The sequence below is a fragment of the Trachypithecus francoisi genome, unplaced genomic scaffold (genome assembly GCF_009764315.1).
Source record: "Trachypithecus francoisi isolate TF-2019V2 unplaced genomic scaffold, Tfra_2.0 Lachesis_group20, whole genome shotgun sequence".
Taxonomy (NCBI): domain Eukaryota; kingdom Metazoa; phylum Chordata; class Mammalia; order Primates; family Cercopithecidae; genus Trachypithecus; species Trachypithecus francoisi.
Window position 1 is genome coordinate 41,213,143 of NW_022681466.1, and position 27,289 is coordinate 41,240,431.

The 27,289-nt window shown below is 37.4% G+C and overlaps 1 protein-coding gene across 11 annotated transcripts in view; it reads left to right on the forward strand.

Annotated features, from left to right (window-relative positions):
* CEP112 (centrosomal protein 112) overlaps positions 1 to 27,289 on the forward strand; it is a 564,728-nt gene that overhangs the window by 289,337 nt on the left and 248,102 nt on the right. For all 11 annotated transcript variants that reach the window (XR_004430727.1, XM_033183912.1, XM_033183914.1 and 8 more), the window contains one exon: positions 3,900 to 4,082. Coding sequence is in view for 10 of the 11 variants with exons in the window: in XM_033183912.1 (XP_033039803.1) it covers positions 3,900 to 4,082 (183 nt within the window). In the remaining variant the exon portion in view is untranslated. The remainder of the gene's footprint in view (positions 1 to 3,899; positions 4,083 to 27,289) is intronic.

The following is a 27,289-nucleotide window of genomic DNA, read 5'->3' on the forward strand; positions in this document are numbered from 1 at the left end:
CTCCCTGTGTCCGTGTGTTCTCATTGTTCAGCTCCCATTTATGAGTGAGGACATGGGGTGTTTGGGTTTCTGTTCCTGTGTTAATTTGCTGAGAATGGTGGTTTCCAGCTTCATCCATGTTTGTGCAAAGGACATGAACTCATCATTTTTTATGGCTGCATACTATGGTGTATATGTGCCACATTTTCTTTATCTAGTCTATCATTGGTGGGCATTTGAGTTAGTTCCAAGTCTTTGCTATTGTGAATAGTGCTGCAATAAACATACATGTGCATGTGTCTTTTTTTTTTGAGATGGAGTCTCGCTCTGTCATCCAGGCTGGAGTGCAGTGGCACAATCTCGGCTCACTGCAAGCTCCCCATCCCGGATTCACGCCATTCTCCCGCCTCAGCCTCCTGAGTAGCTGGGATTACAGGCACCCACCACTACGCCCGGCTAATTTTGTTTTTGTTTTTGTATTTTTTGTAGAGATGGGATTTCACCATGTTAGCCAGATGGTCTCAATCTCCTGATCTCATGATCCGCCCGCCTCAGCCTCCCAAAGTGCTAGGATTACAGGCATGAGCCACCGCACCCAGCCATGCATGTGTCTTTATAGTAGAATGATTTAAAATCCTTTGGGTATATGCCCAGTAATGAGATTGTAGGTCAAATGGTATTTCTGGTTCTAGATCTTTAGGAATTGCCACACTGGCTTCCACAATGGTTGAACTAATTTACATTCCCACCAACAGTGTAAAAGTGTTCCTGTTACTCCACATCCTTTCCAGCATCTGTTGTTTCCTAACTTTTTGTGATCGCCATTCTAACTGGCGTGAGATGGTATCTCATTGTGGTTTTGATTGCATTTCTCTAATGACTAGTGATCATAGCTTTTTTTCATATGTTTGTTGTCTGTATACATGTATTCTTTTGAGAAGTGGCTGTTCATATCCTTCATCCACTATTTAATGGAGTTTTTTTTTCTTGTAAATTTGTCTAAGTTCTTTGTAGATTCTGGATATTAACTCTTTGTCAGATGGATAGATTGCAAAACTTTTCTCCCATTCTGTATGTTGCCTGTTCACTCTGATGATAGTTTCTTTTGCTACGTGGAAGCTCTTTAGTTTAATTAGATCCCATTTGTCAATTTTAACTTTTGTTGCCGTTGCTTTTGGTGTTTTAGTCATGAAGTCTTTGCCCATGCCTCTGTCCTGAATGGTATTGCCTAGGTTTTCTTCTAGGATTTTTATGGTTTTAGGTCTTATGTTTAAGTCTTTAATCCATCTTGAGTTAATTTTTGTATAAGGTATAAGGAAGGGGTCCAGTTTCATTTTTCTGCATATGGCTAGCCAGTTTTCCCAGCATTGTTTATTAAATAGGGGATCCTTTCCCCATTGCTTGTTTTTGTCAGGTTTGTCAAAGATTAGATGGTTGTAGATGTGTGGCATTATTTCTGAGGCCTCTGTTCTGTTCCATTGGTCTATATATCTGTTTTGGTACCAGTACCTTGCTGTTCTGGTTACTGTAGCCTTGTAGTATAGTTTGAAGTCAGGTAGCATGATGCCTCCAGCTTTGTTTTTTTTTTTTTTTTGCTTAGGATTGTCTTGGCTATACAGACTCTTTTTTTGGTTCCATATAAAATTTAAATTAGTTTTTTGTAATTCTGTGAAGAAAGACAATGGTAGCTTGATGGGGATAGCACTGAATCTATAAATTACTTTGGGCAGTATGGCCATTTTCTCGATATTGATTCTTCCTATCCATGAGCATGGAATGTTTTTCCATTTGTTTGTGTCCTCTCTGATTTCCTTGAGAACTGGTTTGTAGTTCTCCTTGAGGAGGTATTTCACATCCCTTGTAAGTTGTATTCCTAGGTATTTTATTCTCTTTGTAGCAATTGTGAATGGGAATTCACTCATCATTTGGCTCTCTGTCTATTATTGGTGTATAGGAATGCTTGTGATTTTTGCATATTGATTTTGTATGCTGAGACTTTGCTGAAGTTGTTTATCAACTTAAGGAGATTTTGGACTGAGACGATGGGGTTTTCCAAATATACAGTCATGTCATCTGCAAACAGAGACAATTTGACTTTTTCTCTTTCTATTTGAATCCCTTTATTTCTTTCTCTTGCCTGATTGCCCTGGCCAGAACTTCCAATACTATATTGAATAGGAGTAGTGAAAGTCTTGTTCTGGTTTTCGGAGGGAATGCTTCCAGCTTTTGCCCATTCAGTATGATATTGGCTGCGGGTTTATCATAAATAGCTCTTACTATTTTGAGATATATTCCATCAATACCTAGTTTATTGAGAGTTTGTAGCATGAAGGGATGTTGAATTTTATCAAAGACCTTTTCTGCATCTATTGAGATAATCATGTGTATTTTGTGATTGATTCTGTTTATATGATGGATTACGTTTATTGATTTGTGTATGTTGAACCAGCCTTGCATCCCGGGGATGAAGCCGACTTGATTGTGGTGGATAAGCTTTTTGATGTGCTGCTCTATTTGGTTTGCCAGTATTTTATTGAGGATTTCTGCATCGATGTTCATCAGGAATAATGGCCTGAAATTTTCTTTTTTTGTTGTGTCTCTGCCAGGTTTTGGTATCAGGATGATGCTGGCCTCATAAAATGAATTACGGAGGAGTCCCACTTTTTCTGTTGTTTGGAATAGTTTCAGAAGGAATGGTACCAGCTCCTCTTTAATCACATTAAGAAAACATTTTGAAACCCATGTTTTAAAGCAAATTTCATTTGTGTTTTGATTCGTGATTTGTCATAAGGAGATAAGAATTTCAAATTTAAAAAAGAAAACTTCTGAAATTTAGTGCAGTGTGCATGCCTGGAGAAATGAATGCTATAGCTTTAAGATAAGGTAGTCTGGTGATTCATTGCACGAAACAAGATCGATTTGGAGCAGGCTCCTACTGTTAGCTTTTTTGAAGATGGATTCTCACGCCGAAAATAACACAACATATTCTAGATAACAGCAGTTTTTCCCCCTGAAATCCACCAAAACTGAAGAAAAATCCAAGTGACTGTTTTTAGCAGCTGTGTGGCCTGGAGTTCACTGGGGAAGCTGGCTTCCTGCCGTCCCCTATTCATCACCTGCTTCAAAGACAGCCTGGCTGGCTATAGTTTGCAGGCCAGGTAGGGTGCCATTGTGCACAGTCTGGGAGGATTAGTATCAAAGCTGCGGCAACCAGGCCCTTGGTCTCGGGCTGCCATTCAGTCTAGCAGGGAGAGGCTAAGACTGGCCAAGGTCACAGTCTCCAGTGTGGAGTGGACTGGGAAAGGATCCTGAGAATAGAATGCTCTTTATGAAATCATGGCGCAAGCTTGCAGCACAGCAGGTGCCCTTCTGGAACACAGAACATCTGTTTATGTTGGTATACCGTAGCTGACAACGAGATAATGGAGCTTTGAAATTTATCATTTTATTTTTTAAAAGACAACTGTATATACAAGAATCCAGATGCGTATTTAGCTCCGATCTTTTATTTGTAAATCATGAAGAAAACTGATCGATTTAATTGCTGCTTTTTACATGTGTATATTTAAGCAAAAAGCAAAGCGTACTGACTATTAACCATTTATAACCATTGCTGATCAGTGATACCCGAATTCTTGGGGAGGAAGTGACTAGCATTCAAGATAATTTTTTTCAATGTTCAGACATTTGTGTCAACAGATTGCAGAAGGATTTACTGAATATGCCCAACTATTTTGAATATTAGGAGGTTTGTATAACCACCACCCCAACAAATGAGAGTATTTCAAGGGTGAGGTAATAATGATGCAAAAATAAAAATTTTCAACTTGGACAAATTAGAGAAAAATTAAGCTGTACGTGAGTTGTCATGACGACAAGGATGTTCTGTTGATGAACTGTCCTCCTCATTGTCCAATCAGATAGTAGAGCTGAAGCTGGAGCATGAACAGGAGAAGACGCACCTATTACAGCAGCATAACGCAGAGAAGGATAGCCTAGTCCGAGACCATGAACGGGAAATTGAAAACCTGGAAAAACAGCTTCGCGCTGCCAATATGGAGCACGAAGATCAAATTCAGGAGTTCAAGAAACGAGATGCACAGGTAATTATCAATAATATTTGATAAAACGGGTATCTGTTTTTAAAAAGTCATCAGCGTTTAATGTTTTCTTCTTATTCTTGTTGATGCACGCTGTTTGATCATTTGCAAAACTGACATATAAATGTGATTTTTTTTTGTTTTTCTCCCCCCCACCCCCCCGTCTTGGGATGAATAAAGCCTTAACTACAGAAACCACAGGTAGCCAGATTAAAAATCCCATGGCGCGCTATAACTTGGCCCCCTTTTTTATAATCTTGTCTCAGTTCCTTTCATGATGGATTTTTTTAAGGTATCTGCCCCTTACCCCTCCCTTCAGCCTTAGCAAATCCCTATGAAATATATCAGCCTCACTCCTTGCTTTTTGTTTTAATCTCTGTAGGTAATCAAGCAGCTGTTTTAATATTTGCTTTTCCTTCCTAGTGTTGCTGTTTTCATTAGACTATATTTGATTAGATCACTCAGATGGTAATTGATAAAAATGACTCCAGAGAAGGGCTATTTCCCATCAGGTCTGTTGCTTTTTCCTGCACACACACATGCCTCCTAGCCCACATCTCTGTAGTCCCTGTTGGAAGCCATTTGGCAGAATAACCCCCAGCTGTGGTAGCATTTGACTCCTCAAACTTGTGGATGAAATGTGCACTGTCAGCATGGAAAATTATCTTTATAAATTTCAGATGAAAAAAGAAATCTTATTGGATGTGTATCTTTGTGATGCAATACATTCTTTAGAATATATATAATCAAGGGCCTTTAGTGTATCCTCTTGAGATTGCTGTGAAATTGTATTAAAGAAAAATTTAAGAGCAATTGATAACAATAAAAAGATAATGTTCTTTTCTAATAAAAACATATTGTATACTAGGTCTAAATACCCCTTTTCCCATTGAAATCTAACCATGCTAACCACACCACACAAGCTTCTTCCTCTAGTTATCCTTCCTCCCCAAATAATATAATTTTCAAACAAAACAAACCTTCTGTTATATTATGTCTTTCAACAATTTTATAATTATCTAAACATAAACACACTACTAATTAAGTAAGATGTTAATTTTTTTGAGTGGACAGCGGGAGGTGGTAAGGCAAAGAATAGGAGTTATTGGTTATTTTTCACTTGACCTTGAGTTGTCTTCTATCTTCAGAGAATAACTGATGCAATATGAATATACTCAGCATAGGTTTTGTTGTCAATGATATACATTTACAGTACAATTATTTTCAACTTGTTTTACGGTGGTTTGCTACCCAAAAAGATAGTCATTGTAGTGCCTATGGTACCAGAATAGTCAGGTGGTTCCTGTTAAATCATCGTGTATTATATTTTGCCACCAACCTCGTTAGAGCCTTTATGAAATATATGCTGGCGTTTTGACTCAATTTATTAGGAATATTTTCTAGTTCGTATTCTCTTTCAAATATGATGTTAAACCTTACCATTGTTCTCCCATGGCAAGAGATATGGGTTCTGAGTCAGTGTAGGATTTGTTTGCGTGGTATAGTTGTATAATGGATAAAATAAAATACACTAATTTACATAACTTCCTATTATTTGGGGGCTGTTATGGGAAGCCGATACAAGTGGAGGCCAAATTTAGAGGGAACCTTTGTGATTTTGCATGAGTCGTATCTGCCATATAGGGTGCGGTTCATCCAATCATAACAAAGGGGAAATTTTAGTACTATTACGTATAATAAAGCCACAGGGATAGTACAATGAGGCTATTAATTGAATTTCTTCCTATTGAAACATTAAGTATGAGGACTATATGACCTCCTCAAATGCTGTAGTTTAAGATTGTATTTCCCCTATTTCGTGTCTTTCTTGGAACGTTTTACTAATTGGAATTGCTGTCAAGGGAATGCCAGTAAGCAATGGAAACAGGCTAAATGCATTCTTGCTCAAAAGGAAAATAATTTTGTGTATGTTGTACTGAGTCGTTCTTAGAGAATACAATTTCTAAAACTTTTAGCAATGAGCTATATTTTAAAAAATCTTACCATGTGTACCAAAATACTCATAATTTGTATTTATCTTTGATTATTTATTGAGGATATTAATTCAAACTTTCCTTCAGGTAAGTCTTAAATTTTCAAAATCTATCTCTTCATAGTTGTGGTCTAAATAATGTAATGTATAATACCTTTTAAGTTCTAAATTCATTCACAAATTTCAAGAAAACAAAGTAGGCATGTAATTTTCAAAATAGAAGATCTTTTTCAAATCACTGTGTTATAGTTTGATGCAGAACAAACATATTAAATATTAGATTGTATAATTTTAAAAATTTAATTCCAGAGAGATTTGATTTTCAGTTAATGTGTGGCTATTCTAGCTTAGCAATGGAGGCCATTTTGTAAAAAGGACTATTTGAAATACTTAACCAAAAGAGGACCAGTGAAATATCTATTTTGAAATCTATGGCTTTGTTTGCTGCTTCCCTTCTACCAGATTCTTAACTGAGTACAGTTTCCTTAAAATCTATTTTTGACTTCTTCCAAATATGTAGTATATTGTATGCTGATTAGAAATTCATTATTATAAAGTATAGTTACCAATCTTAAGGTGAATCATTCCAACTAGGGACTCCCTTTTGGTGAATATGTTTTATAATTATTATGGGTTAATTGTTATTCTAATAATTTCTGTTAAAGAGCAATGGTAAGATATAGAAATGCACCAAGGACAATGAACTAGTCTCCTCATTTTATTTGGTTCAGTTAGCTAATTATTTTATGTGTATATTATATTTTTGTTATAGTACTTTGATTTTCAATGACAGGATATATTATATTATGATACTTAAATTTGCTAATGTGCACACTAAATTTTACCACCATCATACAAGATGTTCAATATGGTATCTATCTAAGGTCATATATTTAAGAAAAAGCATTCAGACTAGTAGAAATCAAGACTTGTAGAAATTCATAACCTCACTGTCAAACATTTCTCATTTACCAGGTCTGTCTTATTGAAATTAGTTTGGAGAATGATCTTATTGATTCAATCATATTTTAATATGAAGAAAATTTATAAATATAATAGCTTCTTCTAACATGAAAGTTCTACATGTAATTCTAATTTTGCTTTTGAACTATAATATAATGAAATAATTTCTATAGTTTATCCTGTTGAATTAGAGGAAAAATAGAGCATAGGTTCCTTGATCCCTTACTTGTCCTTTTAGGGCCCTGAACCATTTAGAGATTGTTTGATGTTTTACGTTTGTTGCCACAGTAAGTGGTGTTTGTGACTCCTGTAGAGGTTGTTGCATAGAACCTTTGTGATCCTCCCCAGAGGTGGCGTCGCCATCTTAGGACCGCTATGTGACCTGTTGCAGTAGGGACATTCAGGCACCTGGGGTAACCAGCAACCATTGTGCATCACCATCAGTATCATGCACATTAAATGCAGCAACCTTGCAGAAGGTCATCAGCCATATCTGAGAAATATATTGAATTTAGCATTTGCATATAGTACAGTGGCTCTTGCAAAACATTGGCATCTAAATGCTTTTCTCAATTCCCTACACTGAGAATCATAAATCTAATATGAACAATTTTTACATAATAAATGGGCAGATTATCTTGATTTTGGCATATGATTCACATTAAGAGCTGAACCTATCACTGATTCCAAAATGCAGAATTTGTAGTAATTATCTTCTACTTAGAAAAAAGTTTTCCTAGAAAGAGATTGACATGACAATTTTAATTTTAAAAATCGTATCTCAATCGCATTACCTGATTTTCCATGCATTTGCAAATTTGGGCCTAAGATAAAAATCTCAATTTATAAACTGAGTGTGTGTCTGCATTCAGGGGCTTGGACACTGGCTATCATTCTTTAAAGATTACTCGAAGATGAATGTAACAATATGTACAGTCTGAACATTCTCGTTATACATGGCTTTTGGTCTTTGGTAGCATTTTTCTAGTGAAAACATTTTAATTTTTTTATATGCCAGCTACTATCAAAAAGATCTAAAGCAGCATTTTATAATAAACATACACTTAAAATAAATGAAAATAAGAATTCAGCAATAAATTATATTAACCACATTAGAAAATCTATACTGAAGAAAAAATATTACAGTTAAGTGGAAATTTTAGCTCTGTACTTGCCTGGAAGCCACAGCAAAGAGGGTAACATGGTGAATTGTATAATTCTAATTATGTAATGAAAAAAATCATAGCGGTTCTTTTTTTTTCTAGTTCTCAGTTCTGAGAAAAATTTATGCCATTAGACTTAATTTAAAGGACATTGACCAATATAACTGATGGTATTTTCCATATGTTAAAACGTTGGAAAGAAAATCTGGTGGGAAACTTTAGATTCTTTAGTACTTTCATAAAATGTAATTACCAGATTTTATTTTAGTGTGCCAAAATTTCATTTTAATTTATTGAGAATATTATTATTCTCAAATAAAAAAACAAAGTGCTTTAAGAAATACAATTTTGTAGATACTATGATTCATAAGAAAGTATATTTTAAGTCACAGCTGAGCAAATTCTAGTGTAGTTGTTTTACCACTGTGGCAGGGATGCTTACAAAGTGTCTTTAGGAAGTAGAAATTACAAACATAGCTGAGATTAGAAATTATTTAGGAGTTAATGCCTAATATTAATTTCCAGATGTGTTACTATCTCTTTCTTATATCTTATTTTCTTGTTCTCTGAATTTATTATGAAAAACTATAAAAAGAGATTATAAAATCAAATGGTAATTCACTCCAAGAGTAAAAGATACTTTACACCTGTATTAAAATGATTTATATCCTACCTGCATAGCCAAAATAGTACTTCATCTCTGATATTTTATTCATTAATGACATTTGCTTGGTCCTGAGGTAGTATGTATTTTTGTTTCTTTGGATCAGACTGGAGTGATTGCTTGGAAAAACCAAGCTATGTGAACTCTGTTTTTCCCCCAGCCTAATGAGGCTGTTGCTGTTAATGTAACCCTGTTTTTTGTTCCCCTCTTCTCCCTAGTGACATAGTCACATCAGAGTGGTGGCCTGGTGTTCCAGCTGTGTACACACCAAGCTGTGCTACTCATCCCCTGATGAACTGAGTTATTTGTATTGAGGACAGAGTGTGTTTTAAGTACTGAGTGGGCTTTACTACAGTGTACAAAGTTTAACGTCAGGCATTAGAAGGTTGGTGGGAAAAGTTATCATTTCACTTTAATTTTGTAAAAAGAAAATAAGATATTTTTGGTGGACTCCTGGTAAAACCACACATTACAATTCTCTGTTTTCTTCAGATGAAGTTTTATTGTATTATCTAAGTGCTGTATTTAAGATAGCCCAGGAACTTTCTGTATATATTCAAAATATTGATAGAGTTTTTCATAACTAGGCCATTTAAAAAAGCCTGTGGGGGAAATACTGTTTTACTGACACCAAAAGCATAGGTCATACAGAATTTTCCAAATAGTGGGGGCAAAAATTCTCAGCATATTTTGGCTTGGATGCACTGATGTGAAGATTGTGCTTCATTAATATGCAATAATGTTGTATCTATTAGTATTACATGTGAATTTAATAATACGTTTGCATTATTTATATATTACTATACAAATTAATATGTGAAAGAATAATATTCCTTAAGTATTTAGTTAGCAGAAAATATAGGAAAATGCCATTTTAAGTAAAGCTTACATTTTGTGTAGGTTACCAGCTTTCTTTTTCCATTATAATTCTAAAATTCTGTAATTGTTTTCATCCTGAAGACATAAAACTAGTGTATATATATCTGTGATTAAACTGTTACAAATAATTTAGCTTTCTTCTCATCGTGGATAAAATTATATTGTTTAAAAAGCAAAAAATACAAGCTGAGGCAAGAAAAGTGATTTTTCTAAGAATGATCCATTTGTAGAAGATACAGTGTATCTTTAGTCGTGTGCATCTTTTTTAAATGTGGCAGTTACCATGGAAACCACATTCTGTGGTATTTGGTCCACTTTTAGATAGGGAACATTTCTTTTAAAGACAAACCTTCTAAATAATAACATAAAGTATTCCATTTGAATTCATAACTTTGTGTCAACTAATAATGATTGCTTTAAAAATCTGTCTTTTGTTCTCATTAGATTTAACGGATTTCTTTAGAAATATTAAAGTTGTTCTTGAAGAAGAGGTAATTAAATATGGAAGAGATTTTAAATAGGGAGTAAAATACGATCACTGCAGTGGTGTGAACTGGGAGGGTTGCAAGAGACCACAAGTCATTGTATACCATATGTTCTGCCAGACATGAAGCTTTTAGTTATATCAGGTGTCTAAGCATCTAGCAGTAGTATAGTCGGATTAGGTAATCTAAAGAGATCACCACCTCCAACTGTATTCCATTTACAGATAAGAAACCTATGATTCAAGGACAATCTCTTGCCTAAGGTCACGGAACTAGCAAACCAGGTCTTCTTAATCTGAATTTAGTGCTCTTTCTATCACAGTTTCCTCCAAGAAAGATTTTAGATTTTTGGAGAGACTTGGACATGGCAAAAAAGGAACAAGGTTATATAGGAATCTTTGCCTGGCATAGGAGAGAGAGACACGGGTACTCTGCTTCCCTGCTGAGCTTCTCATAGCAGTTTGCATTTCTTTCAGTGATTTGCCATATTTGATATTGCTCCAAAGTCATAATAATGCTTGAGTAATGCTGCTTGAATTCCAGTTTGAGTAAGGAGTAGCTCCTCCAACAACACTGAGTTTTTAATGTTTGTATGTGTTTAACAGCAGCGGTAGCAACAGCAGCAGCAACAACAACAACAACAACAACAACTATTTATGGTGTGCTTCCCATGTGCCAAGCTCTCTGCTGGGTCCTTTGCATTGCATTCTCTTATGCGACCCTTTAATACCTTATGAAGATGACATTTCCTATCTGGAAACTCTGTTTCGATCTTCTTACCTGGGTCAGAAGATGACTATATGTATTTTCATTTTACCAATGAGGAAAGATTCAGAAAGCATAAATAAATTGCCCAAGGTTATGTAACTAAGCATTAGTGTACTGGAACTCATAGTAAAGTCCTCTACTCCATATGCCTGCTAGTGTATGAGCATATTGTCTCTGAATTTTATTTATGCTGCATAACTCCATTATATTCCTAATTTTGGATTGTCACTACCTTACTAGATTTAAAATACTGATACTCATAACTCAAACTATGTATATCCAAATCAAGTATTAGCCAGTAGTTTCACTGTTTCTCCAAGGCCACAAGCCGTGACTATGTCTTTCTTTTGAGGTAAATTAAACTGTAAAGAGATATGCAATTCTTAATATTTTCTTTGGAATATAGTTTCTTCCAACAAGTTTCAGAATTTGTAGAATAGAAGAGTGAGTACATTTTTGAAATGGGTTCACTTTTGGTTTCACATTATTACTGAAATAAGAAGGAGTACCCAGAGTAAGACTCCACCAAGTTTTTGGGTCGATACCAGTCTTGATAAAAACGGCATAGGAATTTGCATTTAGTAGTGGTAAGGTATGGTTTTTTCTGAATGGTTTATGATCTGTGGATATTTGTTATATTCATATACTAATTTGGAATATTACATATGATCCATTCATTTATAGAATGAATTTTTAACTCTCAGAGTTCAATGTTTGTTAGTATTTTTTTCCTAAAGGAACCGGAATGAGGATCCTCTTGCATGACAGAATCCAATAAAAGCCACTTAGAAATAAAGTCAAAGATTTTGAAGTTCAAACCTGGAGATTTTTTCATACTGATACAAGGGTATAATTAGAAAATGTGTTTCTTCTAGACTCCTCAAAAACAATTTATGTTGATGCAGTGTTAGCTTCATCCTAGAGCTATTTTGTTCAAAGTAAAAACTTTTAAGATGAATTCTTTTTTAAAATAAATACTCCAGAGATAAAGCATTATTCTACATGCAGAAAGTCATTTCCATTGACATAAGGAACTATGCCTTGAGTTATTTTTAGCATATTAGTCTTCCTTCTCCTTTTCACGGGGGCCTCGATGAAATTACTAGGAATATTGGCAGAAATTATCTTTTGAGAAAGTATTGGATGAATAATTCTTCTTCCTTAATGTCTTGGAAAAGTCATTTTTGGATTTCTGACTCAATTGTTTCTGTAAGAGACATCGCTGATGTCTGCTTTTGTATATTTATGGTAATTTTTTGTGACAGAGAGGTTGAAGCCAAAGTGCAAGAAGTGATTGGCAAAATGGTGATATCATCAAATGTTCAAAGAGCTGGCAAATTGCAGCTTATTAAACTGTCATTTTGTCTTCTATTCAGGACTAATTGGAATCATGCCTACTTGCATGATATGAAAGATATTTAACACCTGAGCTTTTTTCATGGCAAAAATGTCATAAATTGGTGTCAGGGAGACCTTAAATGCCTATTTGGAGAAGAGAACACAGCATTGTATGAAAATAATAGTCTGTTTTCAAACTACTGTAATATTTGTGTACAGAAAATATTTTATAAATATTGTCATTAAGTGGTAACTTTTAGATAATAAAAATGGACTGAACTGAGCCCCTGAGTGTTGAATCAGTAGGTTAGTGTGCAACTTGAGATAATGTTTTTTAGTTGAAACAAATATTAAAGTTCAAGGAAAATTATACTTTTTCACTTGTTTTAATAGTTATTTTAAATTACATCTTGATCTCTTGAGTGCTTTTGGATATTTGTGTACTGGGAGGTTGGGAAAAATCGTAAGAAATCACCAAGAAACAATACACAATTAGGCTTCCAGGGTTTGAAAATGTGTGTTATTTTTCTGGTTTATTTTTATTTGTTTTGCTTAGGTATGAAGTCAAGTATTAGTCAAATAATACTGAAAGTATTAGTACTATTCGAATATGAGTTAATGGTGTCCTCAGAGATTGAAGTGTGCTGAATTATGTGGCCTGGATGTGGGTCTCTTCCCTCATTTGTAGGGACAGTCGTAATGCTACACTAGTCTTGAGGAGTGTATGTGTCCTTTCACCAGATATTGTGGCTCTGTGATGCGGAAAAGCTTTCCGTGAACGGAGATCCAGTAGTTCAGCCAGGCCTACTGTCTCAAAACAAGGGAATTTTCCAGTGGAAAGACCTGAAAATTGCAGGTCTTTAAAAAGGTTAAAATTAAATTGGTGATTCATTCATCTTAAGTTTGCTCCTTAAGTCAGTATTTATTAAGAAAACAAACCCCAGATCCCTTAGAATCTGGGGTTTGTGAGGGTCAAGTGAGACCTTACTTATTTTGTTATTTGCAAAGATGTCATTTAATGTACAAAATGCATGTGTTCACCAAATGTTTCCTGAAAAGCTAATTTTTTGAAATGTAAATGTTATCCTCACTTGTTGGCTAAAATGGTAGCTCCAGTTACAGTGACACTGACATGTGGAACAAGAGAAGTGGAGTGTGAGGGTTGAAAAGTTTTGCTCTTCAATTATCCACCAATTACTGCCAAAGTTGTCATTAGACAAATGCCATGAGTTCAAGAGCTGCAGTGTGTTCCAGGCTCCCCTGTTAAAGTCCGGACTGTGCATAGATGTTTCAGACTTGGGGCAAAATTTGGAAATGCACTCTTGTGATGTCACCGCTCTAACCATTTCTATGGCAAGCAATAAAAAAAAATCACCATCTACTGCCATAATGTCGTTGTTTCTTTAAAAGAGTATTCAATTCAGGAACAAGAATAGTAGAGAATATCTTCTCAGGAAAAATTGTAATTATTGTTAACTGTTTTGATTGCTTTTTGAAATCTCATTGTTTCAGATTGATATAGAAAAAAATTGAACTCTGTGACTTGGAAATTTTATAATTATAACCCTTCGGATAATATGTAAATCAAATTTATTTCCGTGTAAGTTTACTGGCTAAAAATTAGGCAGAATTCCCCTATGACATTAACCTTTTTCAACTTTATTTCATTAAGATTTTTGGAGTGCCTACCCTGTGCCAGGCCCTAGAGCTGGGCGTGCACACCTTTAGGAGGTGCCTTTCACATCCTGGTTTATGTGAATGTTGCCCCAGAGTTGTACAGGTCATGGCCTATGTAGCAGTAAGGGTATTCCTATACCCAGTGCAAGATAGACCAGTAGTCTGCTCTAAAGGAAATTAGAGTTGCATTGGGGAAGACAGATGATAAGACAGAAACCAAATTAACAAGGAGAATATCACATAGCAATAACTTGTAGGTGAGGAATTAAAATTGAGAGATATGATACAATGATGATTGTGTTAGCTGGCCATCAGAGAACGCCTCTCCAAGGAATAGATATCTCATTTAAGATCCGATTGATGAGAAGCCAGCCAGACTGAGGCAACAATTGGTGCAGAGACCCTGTAGGAAAATAAGTTTTGTGTGTTCTCGAAATGAAAAAGGAGACCTGTCTGGCATGAGCATAGCAGGTGTGAGAAAGCGGGTGGGGAGTAGCAGACACAAGGCTTTTTAAGCCCTGGTGAAGAGTTTGAATTGCATCTTAAATGTGACGGGAAGACAGAGGCTTTAAGCAGTAAGGTGACATGATTTGATTCATGTTTTTAATAGATCGCTCTGTTTGCCAGTAGTCCTAGATGCCTATATGACATGTGTATGTGAGGCAGCAGGACTTGCAGATGGGTTGGGTGTGGGGAATGAGGGGAAAAAGAAGTACGGGTAACTCCTAGAGTTTTGGTTTGAGCAGCTGTGTAGATGGTGGTGTCAAATACGAGGAAGATTGCCCGGGAACAGAAGCAAAAGCAAGAGGTCTTTTCGTTGCCAAGCTGAGTGTGAGCTGCGTGTTAAACATCCAGAGGGAAGTGTGCCAGACAGCGAGTTGGATATGCAGCTTGAGATTCCAGAGATGCGAACTGGGCATATAGATAATAATGAAAGCATGGGCCTAGATGCAATGACCAATTTCTTATTGAATATTAAGATAGAGATGCTGGTTCTTGGCCAGTCTCTATCATTTACTGGCTCTATAAACCTGAGTTCATATTAGCTAATTACCTCAATACCCCTGATCATCATTTCCACACCTGTGACATCCATTCATTCATTTAGTGGCATTCATTGAGCTCCTATTATGAGCCAGGCCCTATGCCAGGACCCAAGTATATAAAAAAGGAATGTTTTTTCCCTCAAGCTTACAGTCTATGGGGAAACAGACATTGTGCATCTGTCATAAATGAAGAATACTATGATTCATACCAACAGATATGAGTAAAGAATGTCTTCCTTTAACATAGACAGAGGATGCATCTTACCATACATCAAAGGCGGTGTGGAATAGGAGACACAGTAACAATAACCCTGGTCAGAAGAACAAGCTCCCCTCCCTCACACGTGGTTATGAAGGCACCCTTTGCTGGTGATATAAGAACAAGCTCCCCTCCCTCACACGTGGTTATGAAGGCACCCTTTGCTGGTGATATAAGAACAGGCTCCCCTCCCTCACACGTGGTTATGAAGGCACCCTTTGCTGGTAATATAAGAACAAGCTCCCCTCCCTCACACGTGGTTATGAAGGCACCCTTTGCTGGTGATATAAGAACAAGCTCCCCTGCCTCGCACGTGGTTGTGAAGACATCCTTTGCTGATGATGTCACCTGATTGCTGTGATGATTCAGTCAGGCCCTTTAAGGAATGTTCTTTACCATCCTTTGGTACGTAAGGAGATTAATACCGTTTTGGTCCATTTCTACTGTCTAGAAACATTGACTATATGCCTCCTTGCCAACCAGGTGTGTAACTGGTGACAATGCCAGCATGTTTCTGAGAATGACAGAGGGAGTATGGAAATAGAAGGTTCTATTCTGTGGCTTCCTCTAGCGTGCTCACCCTTCAGGCCTGCTAGAGTTACAGCAAAGTACAACAAAGTCATAAAGAAGCTTTGATCCCAAGAAAAGTAGAGATGGAAATTATGGGATGTTGGGACATCGGGTCTGAGGAGGTCATCAGAAAAGGTTCCATTAGACATCAGATGCTTTGAGTTTGAAAAAAAATGACAAATGTTCTATGCAAATTAGAATGGAAAAAGCATTATAAACAGAAAGAGTAGCATGATTAATATATGAAAAACACGTACCGGCCAGGCGCGGTGGCTCAAGCCTCTAATCCCAGCACTTTGGGAGGCCGAGACGGGAGGATCACGAGGTCAGGAGATCGAGACCATCCTGGCTAACATGGTGAAACCCCGTCTCTACTAAACAATACAAAAAATTAGCCGGGCGAGGTGGCGGGCGCCTGTAGTCCCAACTACTCGGGAGGCTGAGGCAGGAGAATGGCGTGAACCTGGGAGGCGGAGCTTGCAGTGAGCTGAGATCTGGCCACTGCACTCCAGCCTGGGCGACAGAGCGAGACTCCGTCTCAAAAAAAAAAAAAAAGAAAAAAAAAGAAAAACACGTACCATGTTGAGAAGTCTGGACTGGGTCCCCTTGGCCAGTGATCTCCAATTTGTGGTTTATGCTGTCTGTGCTGCCATCTGCAATGCCTCTACCATTCCTCCACTAATATCCACTTCTTACACTTATTATCCCATTTAGTAATTATTTAGAGCAGGGTTCTCCCAAGTGGGGTTCACTAGGGTAAAAAAGAAAAAACCCAGAACTTCTGTTAATGTGTGTTCGAATTTTGTCTTTAAAAGTACTTATCTTGTACAAATTTGTATAATGTATTTAACATATTAATATAGTAATGTTACAAATTTATATATATACACACACTGTATATTTTATGATAGGAGTGTCCCAAAAAAGTTTAGAGACCATAATTGTCAACAATCGAAAGTCACTGCAGAATTTTAAGCAGAAGATTAAGAATTAGCAGGCAGTGAGACTGGAGCCTGGGTGACTAGTTGGAGTCACCCTCATGAGAGATGATGAGGGCCTTAGCCAAGGCGTGACATTGGGGAAAGTTGATGTGGCAGTGAGTGAGAGAGAGCAGACCGCGAGTTATGGTTTGACATGCTGTAGGACATTTCTGTGTTGATGCTCCTTAAGCAAGTAGAAATATAGGACTGACTTCGAAAGACAGCTCTCCATCTCTATTGAAAAATAAGACTAAAGAATCATGAGCATGGAGGGTAATGGATACTAACAGTGAAGATGAGATCTCCTACGGAGGGAAAGAGAATTAGAAGAAGAGACACACTGCTTCAAGAGAAGTTGAAGGAAACAGAGCTGGAAAAGAAGACTGAGAAAGTGGGAAGGTGAGTCGAGAGAGAGGCAGGGAACCATGAGAAAGCGGTATTTGAGGAGCCAGGAAAAAAGTAACAATAATACCTAACTCGTGGATTATTGTGAGAATTTGGAATGGGCAAATGCTTCTGAATAACTCCATTAATATTAGTTTATTTTCTCGAGTTATGAACTGTGGTTATACAACATAAATGGACTACTACACCAAATGAACGGCAGTCCGTGAACACTGGCTGCTTCTCACCTAATTCTGAAGTGGTTGTGGGCTGTGAGATCAGGGAGTCCATTTTAGAGGTAGAAAACGAGATCCAGATGAAGGAAGCAACTCGGGCCATTACTGACAGACACAGGCATGATTTTCAGGCAGCAGTAAACCGGACTTGTTTAGTGATATGGGGAGGATCAATACAACACCCAACCAGTCCACCATCTCCAGTCCTGTGGTTGCTCCTGAGAACAGTAAGGTTTCAATCCACAGAGAACTTTGCCAGTTAGGTACTAAGAAAGCTTTCACGCCTCACCTAGGGAAGCAGGGATTAACTGGCAGGATCACCCAATGAAGCACAAGCTCAATTCTGACAGGAAAAAAGGAGTAAGTTTTGCCTGGCCTATCTAAGAGCCAAGAGTTTGAGGAACTGATCAGCGGGTAAACATATCTTGGATCAGCTAATGGGAGATAAGGAGCTTCCAACCACAAGCTGCATGGAAACTCCTCTAAAATGCCCAGGTTCCGAGACTGAGTCACTTGGTGTGAGAATGCTCCTACCCCACATACTTCACTGTGCCTGGAATCTGCCCATTACATTGCTTGAAGTATCTCTAAGTAGAATTTGTTTGGGCTGAGTAACATGCTCTCTGTTGCTTGCCCTATTCTTGATTTTAATTTAATGCATTTGCCTTGAATAAGTAACTCATGAATGCATTCAGAAATTCAAAATGGATCAATATATACAGGAAAATGGATACTTGAATAGATAATTCCTGAACAGGTAAAAAAAAAAAAAAAAAAAAAAAAAATCATTTTAAAGATGAGATTGTATCTTCTTTCATTGATCTCTTTGTTTGTTCGTTTGTTGAACACCTTCGTGTAGCAGTCACTGCGCTAAGAGGAAGTATAGAGAAACAATACAAAGGCCTCTCCTGCAAGGGTTCTTAGCAGAAAATTTAGCATGTGGATGTAGCATGATAAGTAGGATAAAGGCTATATGCCCTGTACCCCAAGCCAGAAGACTGATTGCCTGAAGGAAACGGGGGAGTCTTCATAGCAAAGGGAAGATCTGAACAGCATTGAGTTGGGCAGGAAAACAGCTATTGTACGTACCATATTGTGAAATTATTTCTTATTAAATTGCTCTAATCAAGCTGAAATCCATTACACTCAAGAAATGGGAGTTTTGATGGATGGAAAGAGTGTAAAGGGAGAAGGAAGAGTGATATTGCCAGAAGATAACCTCCTGGTGGGATGCCCTGGGGGAGGTTTTGGAAGACGTGGACCTCTGGAGTTGGGTTGGAGCAAGGCAAGAAAAAAAAAACAAGGAAGTGCAAACAAGGGGGTAGGAAGATGCTTAAGGCAAACTTTACCTGCTTTGAAATTGTTCCTAGGGTTAGTGATACCAAAACTATAGTCACCTAGAGACCTGAAAGACGAAACACTCCCTCCCTGAGGAAAGTAAACCCTAAGATGCTCCTGTTTCCAGAGAAAACCTGAGGGGTGGTGAGAGGACTGCAGGTCAGCTTCTTCAGGATCAGGCTGCAGGGCTCCTGCCTGCTGTGAGATCTGCTCTCTCTGGGTTGAGGGCACTGCCTACTCCACCTTTCTGCTTCCTAGGTCTCTTTCCTGATCTTGCATGAGAATGTTATCTCTCTCCTGCACCCCAGCCTGAGCCGTAGCACCCCATTTGCTGAGCTGTCTCCATGGGTGTGCTTGCAGCACTGGTCTGGAGGTTAGATGTCACACGCAAACAGGTGTATGCTTACAGGTTTGACTAGTCATGGCCATATAAGATTACAGTGTAAGGATGGAAACAGTACTTATAATCTATCGGTCCTGAAACAGCGGGAAATTGCAACATCCACTTTTAAAAGAATGGTTATTCTTATTAAAATGTGATTTTGTGATATATAAACATTTTCAATCAGAAAGTGACCTAATTTAAAATTTTCTGTATATCATGTAGTTTGAGAAAGGAACAATATTGCGTGCTAGACACCTTCATATGCTTCGTAGGAGGAGGCACTTATGTATTGTCTCAGTTTTCACAGGTGGGAAGACAGACCCAAGCTATGCAGCTCTTAAGTGCAAGGGCTAGGATGTGAACCCAAATATGTCTGACTTCAAAGTCGTGAACTCTGTCTCCCCTACACCTCATCATGGTTATAAGTTACAGGCATATACATTGGTGGGGAAACCTGTTTTTTTTTTTCTTGCTACTACTCACTAGAGACTTGTGGTTAACATTCATGAATATTGTGAGGGCAGTTTCACAGAACAAATCAAATTGACATGTTAGAACTATTTAGAAGGGCATACAGTTTGGAAGTACTCTAAGTCCCTCCCCCAAATCTTAGAAGAGTGTCCCCCAGCATTTTGCACATAGTATTCCAGCTCTTTTTTTTGAGTAAGCATTAATGTTATATTATAGTTATAGCTGCATTTCCCCCCCTAAGCAACCTTTTCTCTTCTGAACCCTATGGCAGCCCGCAGTTGTGTAGATTGAGCTCAGGAATGTCTTAAAACAACATGACTTGCTGCACAAATTAATTATTCAGGCACATACTGTTCCATGTACATGAAAAGAATGAAACTGTAGTGAATTGCATTTTAACTACCACATGTGAACTGTAATGTTATTAGCAAACAGACTGTTAAAGAACAAAAGCTGGCAACATATAGTAATTCCGAATTGGGCCAGTCCCACAAAATTAGCATAAATATGTGAATCAATCAGAATAGTTTTGGACTTCCTAGGAAAGTGTCCCTATTCTTATCTAGTTCTAAAAGAATGTGAAATAAACTATTCATTTAACCAAGTATAAAAATATGCCTGCTATGCCGTTATAATCATGTGTCATTAATCAGAAAATCCTGCAGAAACTCTGACAAATTAAAAACACAAGGATGTGTCTGCAAGGGTTTTTTTTTAGCCATTAAAAAGCTGCTTCACCTCTCCAGCAAGCTCTTTTATGGCAACTTCTTACTCAGTGTACTGACATCTTCAAAGGCTTTGACATCTGTCGGCCTTTGAACTACCATTAAAAAATATTATCCCATTTCCATTCTTTTATGCCCATTTTTTTAATTATAGCCCCTCTTTCAAGTTGGGAACATGGTTGGTTTAAATGATGCTGTCCTTTCGTTTTCAGCCACCCAGCTGCGGTTTGAATAAATTGATGTGGAACCAAAGGCGGGACTTTAAAGGAAAAAGGTTTGATGGACTTGGACTCCGAACCAGATGAGGTTTTATGATGAAAAGGGTTTAATCCCAGCACAGGCATTGCTTCTATCAGTTGAGCAGTACAAAGCAATTCATATATATAGGTTCACGTGAAATGATCTATTTTTTTTTAACAGCACAGATCTCTTCAGGACTTGCAAATGTGGCATTAGCTAATATTCAGAGAGCTGATTTCCTTTCATCCACCAGAAGCTTATGATTATAGTACAGTTCTCGAATTGGAAATGAGAGCTGCAACACAGATTTAAAGCTGTGCTGTCTGATTTGTATTCAATATACATGTCACTGCAGGACAGGCTATTCTGGGCCAAGCTGGTTCAATACAAGGAGAAACAGTTTCATCATCTGAGAGTCTTAGTCAAAAATATCACCAGCTAATTAAAACAGCAGTCCCATGACTATTAGTGAGGTGTCTGGTTGATTGGTATCTCTTCAGATTTGACAAGAAGGATTTGAAGATGCAGCTTCTCTTTTATTACATATTCTTGCAGTGTTAATGTGTGGAAGTGCATTGCAGGGTAATGAAGCATAGGCAGTTAATTCAAACCATTTTTTTTTTTTAAGGAAAACAACATAACTTTAAAACAATGACTTGTTTTGCATTAAAATAGTTCCCTTTACTCTGCTATTGATCTGGAAAAAAATCATTTATGAAAGCAGATTTCAACATCGTCTTTGCCCTGCTACTGCTGAATGATAAATATTGTCTTGAGCCAAATAGTTAAGTAACTGAATGAGTAGTTTAGGGACATTACAAACCTGGAAGATAAATCCAAGTTCTCTTTAAAGTAAAAAGTGATAATTTTTAATGTTCTAAATGTAAATCAGTATAATCTCAATCCATTAGAAAAATTTTCTCAAGATAATCTGCACCTGCTTTATATTAGCAATCTGCTATTTCTCAGAACATAAAAATGGTTCTTCCATTTACTTGGGAGGTTAGGTACCATTTAATTGTGCAGTCTTAATAATTGTACAACATTCTTTTCAAGCTCTTCACATATAATTTTTATTTGAAACTACAAACTAGGCCAGGTGTGATGGCTCACGCCTGTAATCCCAGCACTTTGGGAGGTTGAGGCGGGTGCATCACCTGAGGTTGGGAGTTCAAGACCAGCCTGACCAACATGGAGAAACCCCGTCTCTACTAAAAATACAAAATTAGGGTGGTGGCGCATGCCTGTAATCCCAGCTACTGGGGAGGCTGAGGCAGGAGAATCTCTTGAACCCAGGAGGCGGAGGTTGCGGTGAGGCAAGATGGCGCCATTGCACTCCAGCCTGGGCAACAAGAGCAAAACTCTGTCTCACAAAGAAAAAAAAAAGAAACTACAAACTAATATCCAAACTATAGTTGGAATAAATTCTGAATATGTATGGTTTTAAATTTGCAAAACATTAACCCTTTGGGAAAAGTTCTATAGATGACAGTCTATAGCCTATCTCATATTCTAGAATGTTTCACAGAATTTTTTCCCTTTTTAGAAGAAAACCTGAAATAAGACACTTTTGTATAGGATGTATCAGGAAATATATTTTACCTACTCCTTACATATTTTCTGTAGATACATAAGAGTTTACTGAATTACATGGAAGAAGTTGGATTTCTTGCAGTATAATTCTGTTCACTCTGTAATTCCGTTTTAGTTCCCTCTTTTTTATTACCCTGACTAGCTAGTCTTCATTGCTTTTCACCAGGTAGCTAGATTTTCATCACTGCACATATCCCTTTCATGCTATCTTACCGAATTATCTGTATCTTCCCAATTCTTCTTAGTTTTCCTCCTGCTTCTGCCACTTCTACTTCTCCACGTTAGTTTATGTTTTCTCCACTAGCTCCTCTATTTCATATTGAACACTGGAGTCTGTCCCCCGCCTTTTTTTCTCTATTCATGTTTCTGTTAAGTGATTACCTGCGTGTCAGTGGCCTTTACAACTATATGCTAATAACCTTCAAGTTCCCATCTCTCATCTGTGTTCTGTGTTCTTGACATCTTCTATTAGCTTGTTCACAAACACCTCAAACTTCATAGGTCCAGAACTGAAACCTCTCCCTCCCAACCTCCCTATGTACCATACATTCAGTGCTCAAGGCAGAACTTGGAAGATTTTTTTCCTTTCTCTTAACCTGTCAGTAAATTCTATAGATTCAGTCCCCCAAATTGATCTCCAATCCATTCACTTCCTTCACTGCCACCCACTCTTCTAGTCCAGGCCTCTGTGTAATCTTATAACTGATAATCTTGCCTTCCCTCTTATTTTTTTCAACAGACATAATGATCTTTTTCAAAATGTACATTGGATTAGAAAACTCCCCTGCTTAAAATCCTTTCATAGCTTGCACTTAAGAGTAAAATATAAACTTCTGGCCAGGCATGGTGGCTAACACCTGTAATCCCAACACTTTGGGAGGCCAAGGTGGGCAGATCACAAGGTCAGGAATTAGAGACCAGCCTGGGCAACATGGTAAAACCCTGTCTCTACTGAAAAGAAAAAAAATACAAAAAATTAGCTGGGCATGGTGGCAGATACCTGTAATCCCAGCTACTTGGGAGGCTGGGGCAGGAGAATCACTTGAACCCTGGAGGTGGAGGTTGCAGTGAGCCAAGATTGTGCCGTTGCACTCCAGCATGGGCGACAGAGCAAGACTCTGTCTTGGGGGGAAAAATGTGTGTGTGTGTATATATATATATACACACACACACACACATACATAACTTCTATGAAATATATATATGTAAACTTCTTAGCATGAACTGCAATACCTTGTATGATCTGACCTAATTGTTACCTTCCCAGCATCTTCTTTTGCTGTTTTCTATCAGAGCACCTTGTTTGTGAACTTCATAGTACTTTTTTCCATTTAAATTGCAAATTTATTATTCTATTTGTCTGTTCCATCCAGAGACTGAAATAAAAGATACCTTATTAATTTTCCTCACTTCTGTATACCCTTTACCTAAAAGGTTCCTAGTACAGACTGTGACCTCAGCAAACATATGCATGTGGCTATATTAATGAAGGCAGATTCTTTGATGAATTAGAGCCACAGAAAAGCCAAGGAAGGGCCCCTTGAGGAGTGAAGCTAAGAATTGAGTTGGGTCATGGCTTGCTGTGCTCTCAGAGAAGCCACCAGCTTGTTTTAGTGTTTTGCTTTCGTTTGTTTCCTCTTCAGTGGATGGTGGCTTTGCCAGTGTATTTATCATTCTCATCAGTGGATGGTGGCTTTGCCAGTGTGTTTATCATTCTCACCTCTTTGAGCTCTCACAAAATTTTTAACATACAATGACAAAGACATATGTGTAACATAAGCCTATACTTACCATAATGTCATTATCAAGTGCATGTTTGTGTTTTCCAGAGGAGGGACTATATGTTGTCTGTTTTGAATCCCGATAACCTACTAGAGCACCTGGCCCCAGTGCCGATGCTTAATCAGTGAATGAGGGAACACAAATCAATACATTGAACTATACTGCAGAGATTGCTTTAGATCTGGGCTTTGCTTGTTTCCGTATCGTATTTTTTAACCCTTAAGTTTCTAAAATATGCAGAGATGGTCGTTACATCTCCAAATAATAATGATTTCTGAGAACCATTCTGGTAATATGATTCAAATGAAAGAATATTTGTCCAGCATGTACTATGGGCCTTCTCAGTTTTAGGCACATTGCTAGCTGCTGAAGATGCCAAAATGAATAAGACACACTTAATCTTAAGGGGTAAAAGGCAAAGAAGCAGACATATAAAAGTATGTGCTCAGTCCAATATTAGAGACGTAATCAGTTGTTATGAACCACGAGGAAGGAGACGCAGGCTATTCTGGGAGCGGGCAGCAGGCAGCAGGCAGAAGGGAGGTTCTGCTTTTCAATAGTGCATGCGCTGTGGGCACTGCTCTTGTGGACTTTAGTTTCCATCAAAACGAGTATAATTTTGCCCCTTTATTGCTCCTTTGATGTTTTTCAGTAAGTACAAAATTATTTTACTTCCATATAATTTCTCCCTGCGGAGGCTACCATGTCCATGAAAAGCAGGAACACAGTCAACAAAAGTCCAATATTTCGTTCTTTGCTAAAAGCTACCACAATCAACCAAGGAGTGAATTGTCCTAGTGAATCTGCAGTGAGGGAACAGTAGTATTCCTACATTCAGAATGCGGTTCAGAATAGAGAATGCTTTTAATTTTGTGGTCCCCTTGTGGTGATTATTGAGACTGATGTGGTTTGACTTTTTAGGTGCTTCTCTGGTACATAAACTAAATTCAGCATTTAGAGAGACTTCTCTTATACCGTTGGCATGTTGTCATTATGAGGATGAATGTGGTGCTTGTGTCATGGGGCACTGCTATACCACAGAGCCATCACTTGTTCTTTTCATCCATGTCCAGTGAGTATGATGTTATAATTAAGGATAGTTAATTGACAAAGAAAAGATTGTCTGAGATCATCTTCAGAAACCTCTTTAGCTCTTTCCAAGGCAGTAAGTTAACTTTTAAGGGATACAATGATAAGAGGGTTGTTTGAAGCTATGTCTGATGGCCAAAGGGAAAACATGCAACATGAATGTGTATGTATGTGCATACACACACACACACACACACACACGTGTTTTCTGCTTTGCCTCTGAAGTTAATGTGTAAAACTTGCCTATGTCTGTTCTCATAAAAATGATGCAAAAGGGAAAAATACATCAGCTATAAAAAAAAAAAAAAAGTAGCATTCCTCCATGTTCCAGAGAGCGTTTGACTTTCCATTCCATTTTTGTGGGGTTTTTTGTGTTTTGTTTGTTGTTGTTGTTGTTGTTTTGTTTGTTTGAGACGATGTCTCTCTCTGTCGCCCAGGCTGGAGTGCAGTGGCGCTATCTCGGCTCACTGCAAACTCCGCCTCCCGGGTTCAAGTGATTCTCCTGCCTCAGCCTCCTGAGTAGCTGGGTCTACAGGCACATGCCAGCATGCCTGGCTAATTTTTTGTATTTTAGTAGAGACGGGGTTTCACCATGTTAGCCAGAATGGTATCCATCTCCTGACCTCGTGATCCACCCTCCTTGACCTCCCAAAGTGCTGGGATTACAGGCATGAGCCACTGCACCTGGCCCATTTTTGTGTTTTTATCATAATTGTAAGCTTTCTCACTTGAAATTGAGTTCATTTTGGAATTAATGAGTGTTGCTCCTTTTTTAGGTAAAGACCCGAGGTTGAACAATCAAAAGATTTTATTGCTTGAATAAGAAACATTAAGACGTTTAACTGGTGTTGAGCACTGGCCACACGTGTCCATACTCTGGTCAGAGGTGTGAGCTAGCCCCAGCCTCAGAGCTCGTCTTCACACCTCACAGTTACAAGGTAGTTCATTGTGTCTGTCAGTTATGTTCTAATTCTAAATCAAGGAACTTAGCAGACAAGGAACTCAGAAAGCAGACAATGCTTGCTTCTTTAGAAGAGACCATGAGCCTAGCTTAGAAAGGCCTTTGACAGTAAATAGTCATCACATGTTACAGGAAAGAAGTCATAGCTTGCACAGTCAGTTGAATTAATGGAAGCTGCCTTCAGCACATTGTTTGCCTCCATAAGATAGACCCCTGTTTTTTAAATTTGATGTTTGTTGGTTTTTAACCTATTTTTAATACATATGTTCTTCAAAATAGTATTTGCCCATAGTAACAAAAATCATGATGATATCCATTGTCATGACTTTATCTCATAGTTTAAAGAAGTCCCTGTCTCCATAGTAAGATGAGAAAAACTAAGTTAAGATTGGAAATCAAGAAACAGAACTATCGTTATTATAGGTAATCTAAATACTAGTTTGACAGTTCCCAAATCTATTAATAATTAGGCAAAATAGCTAGCTATAAATCAATTCTGTATACAAAATTAACTGTATTTTTATACATAAGTAACAATATACAACATATTTTTTTAAAAAATACTGTTTACAATAGCACAAAACCACAAGATTCCCAGAAATAAATCTAATAAAATATGTGGGCTTCTAAAGTTTCATTATTCATGTGACTTGGTACAGGTTCCTTTCCACATCTGGAAAATTCCCCTGGATGATTTCTTTGATAATTTCTCTCTTCTAGGTTTGTTGTTGTTGTTTATTGTCTTTTGTAGGGTTCTGTTAGCTGTGTATGGAACCCCCTGGATTTGCCTACATGACCTCTTTTTTTTTTTTTGGCAAATTTTTAAAAAAAATTTTGTCTTTTCACTCAATGTTTTTGTAGATTTGCTTTCCCTTATGCGCTGGAATCATATTTTTAAACTTGAAAAGATCTGTTTGTACTTTTCCTATTTCTTTTTCAGAGCATCTTGTTTTCATTTAATAAATATAATAAATTTTCCTTTTTCCAAGTTTATGAATTAGACTGATTTCTAAGTTCTGTTCTCTGAAATATCTCTTTCCTTCAGGGTTAGTTTTTCTGTTTATCTTTCATAGTTATTTGTCTTGGCTTTTCTTATCTGTTTGATGATTCTTGCTTTTGAGTCACATTTACGAAAGGGAAATAGTATTGGTTTCCTATTGCTATTGTAACAAATTACCACAAGCTTTGTACCTGAAAAGAACAGAAATTTGTTATTTTACA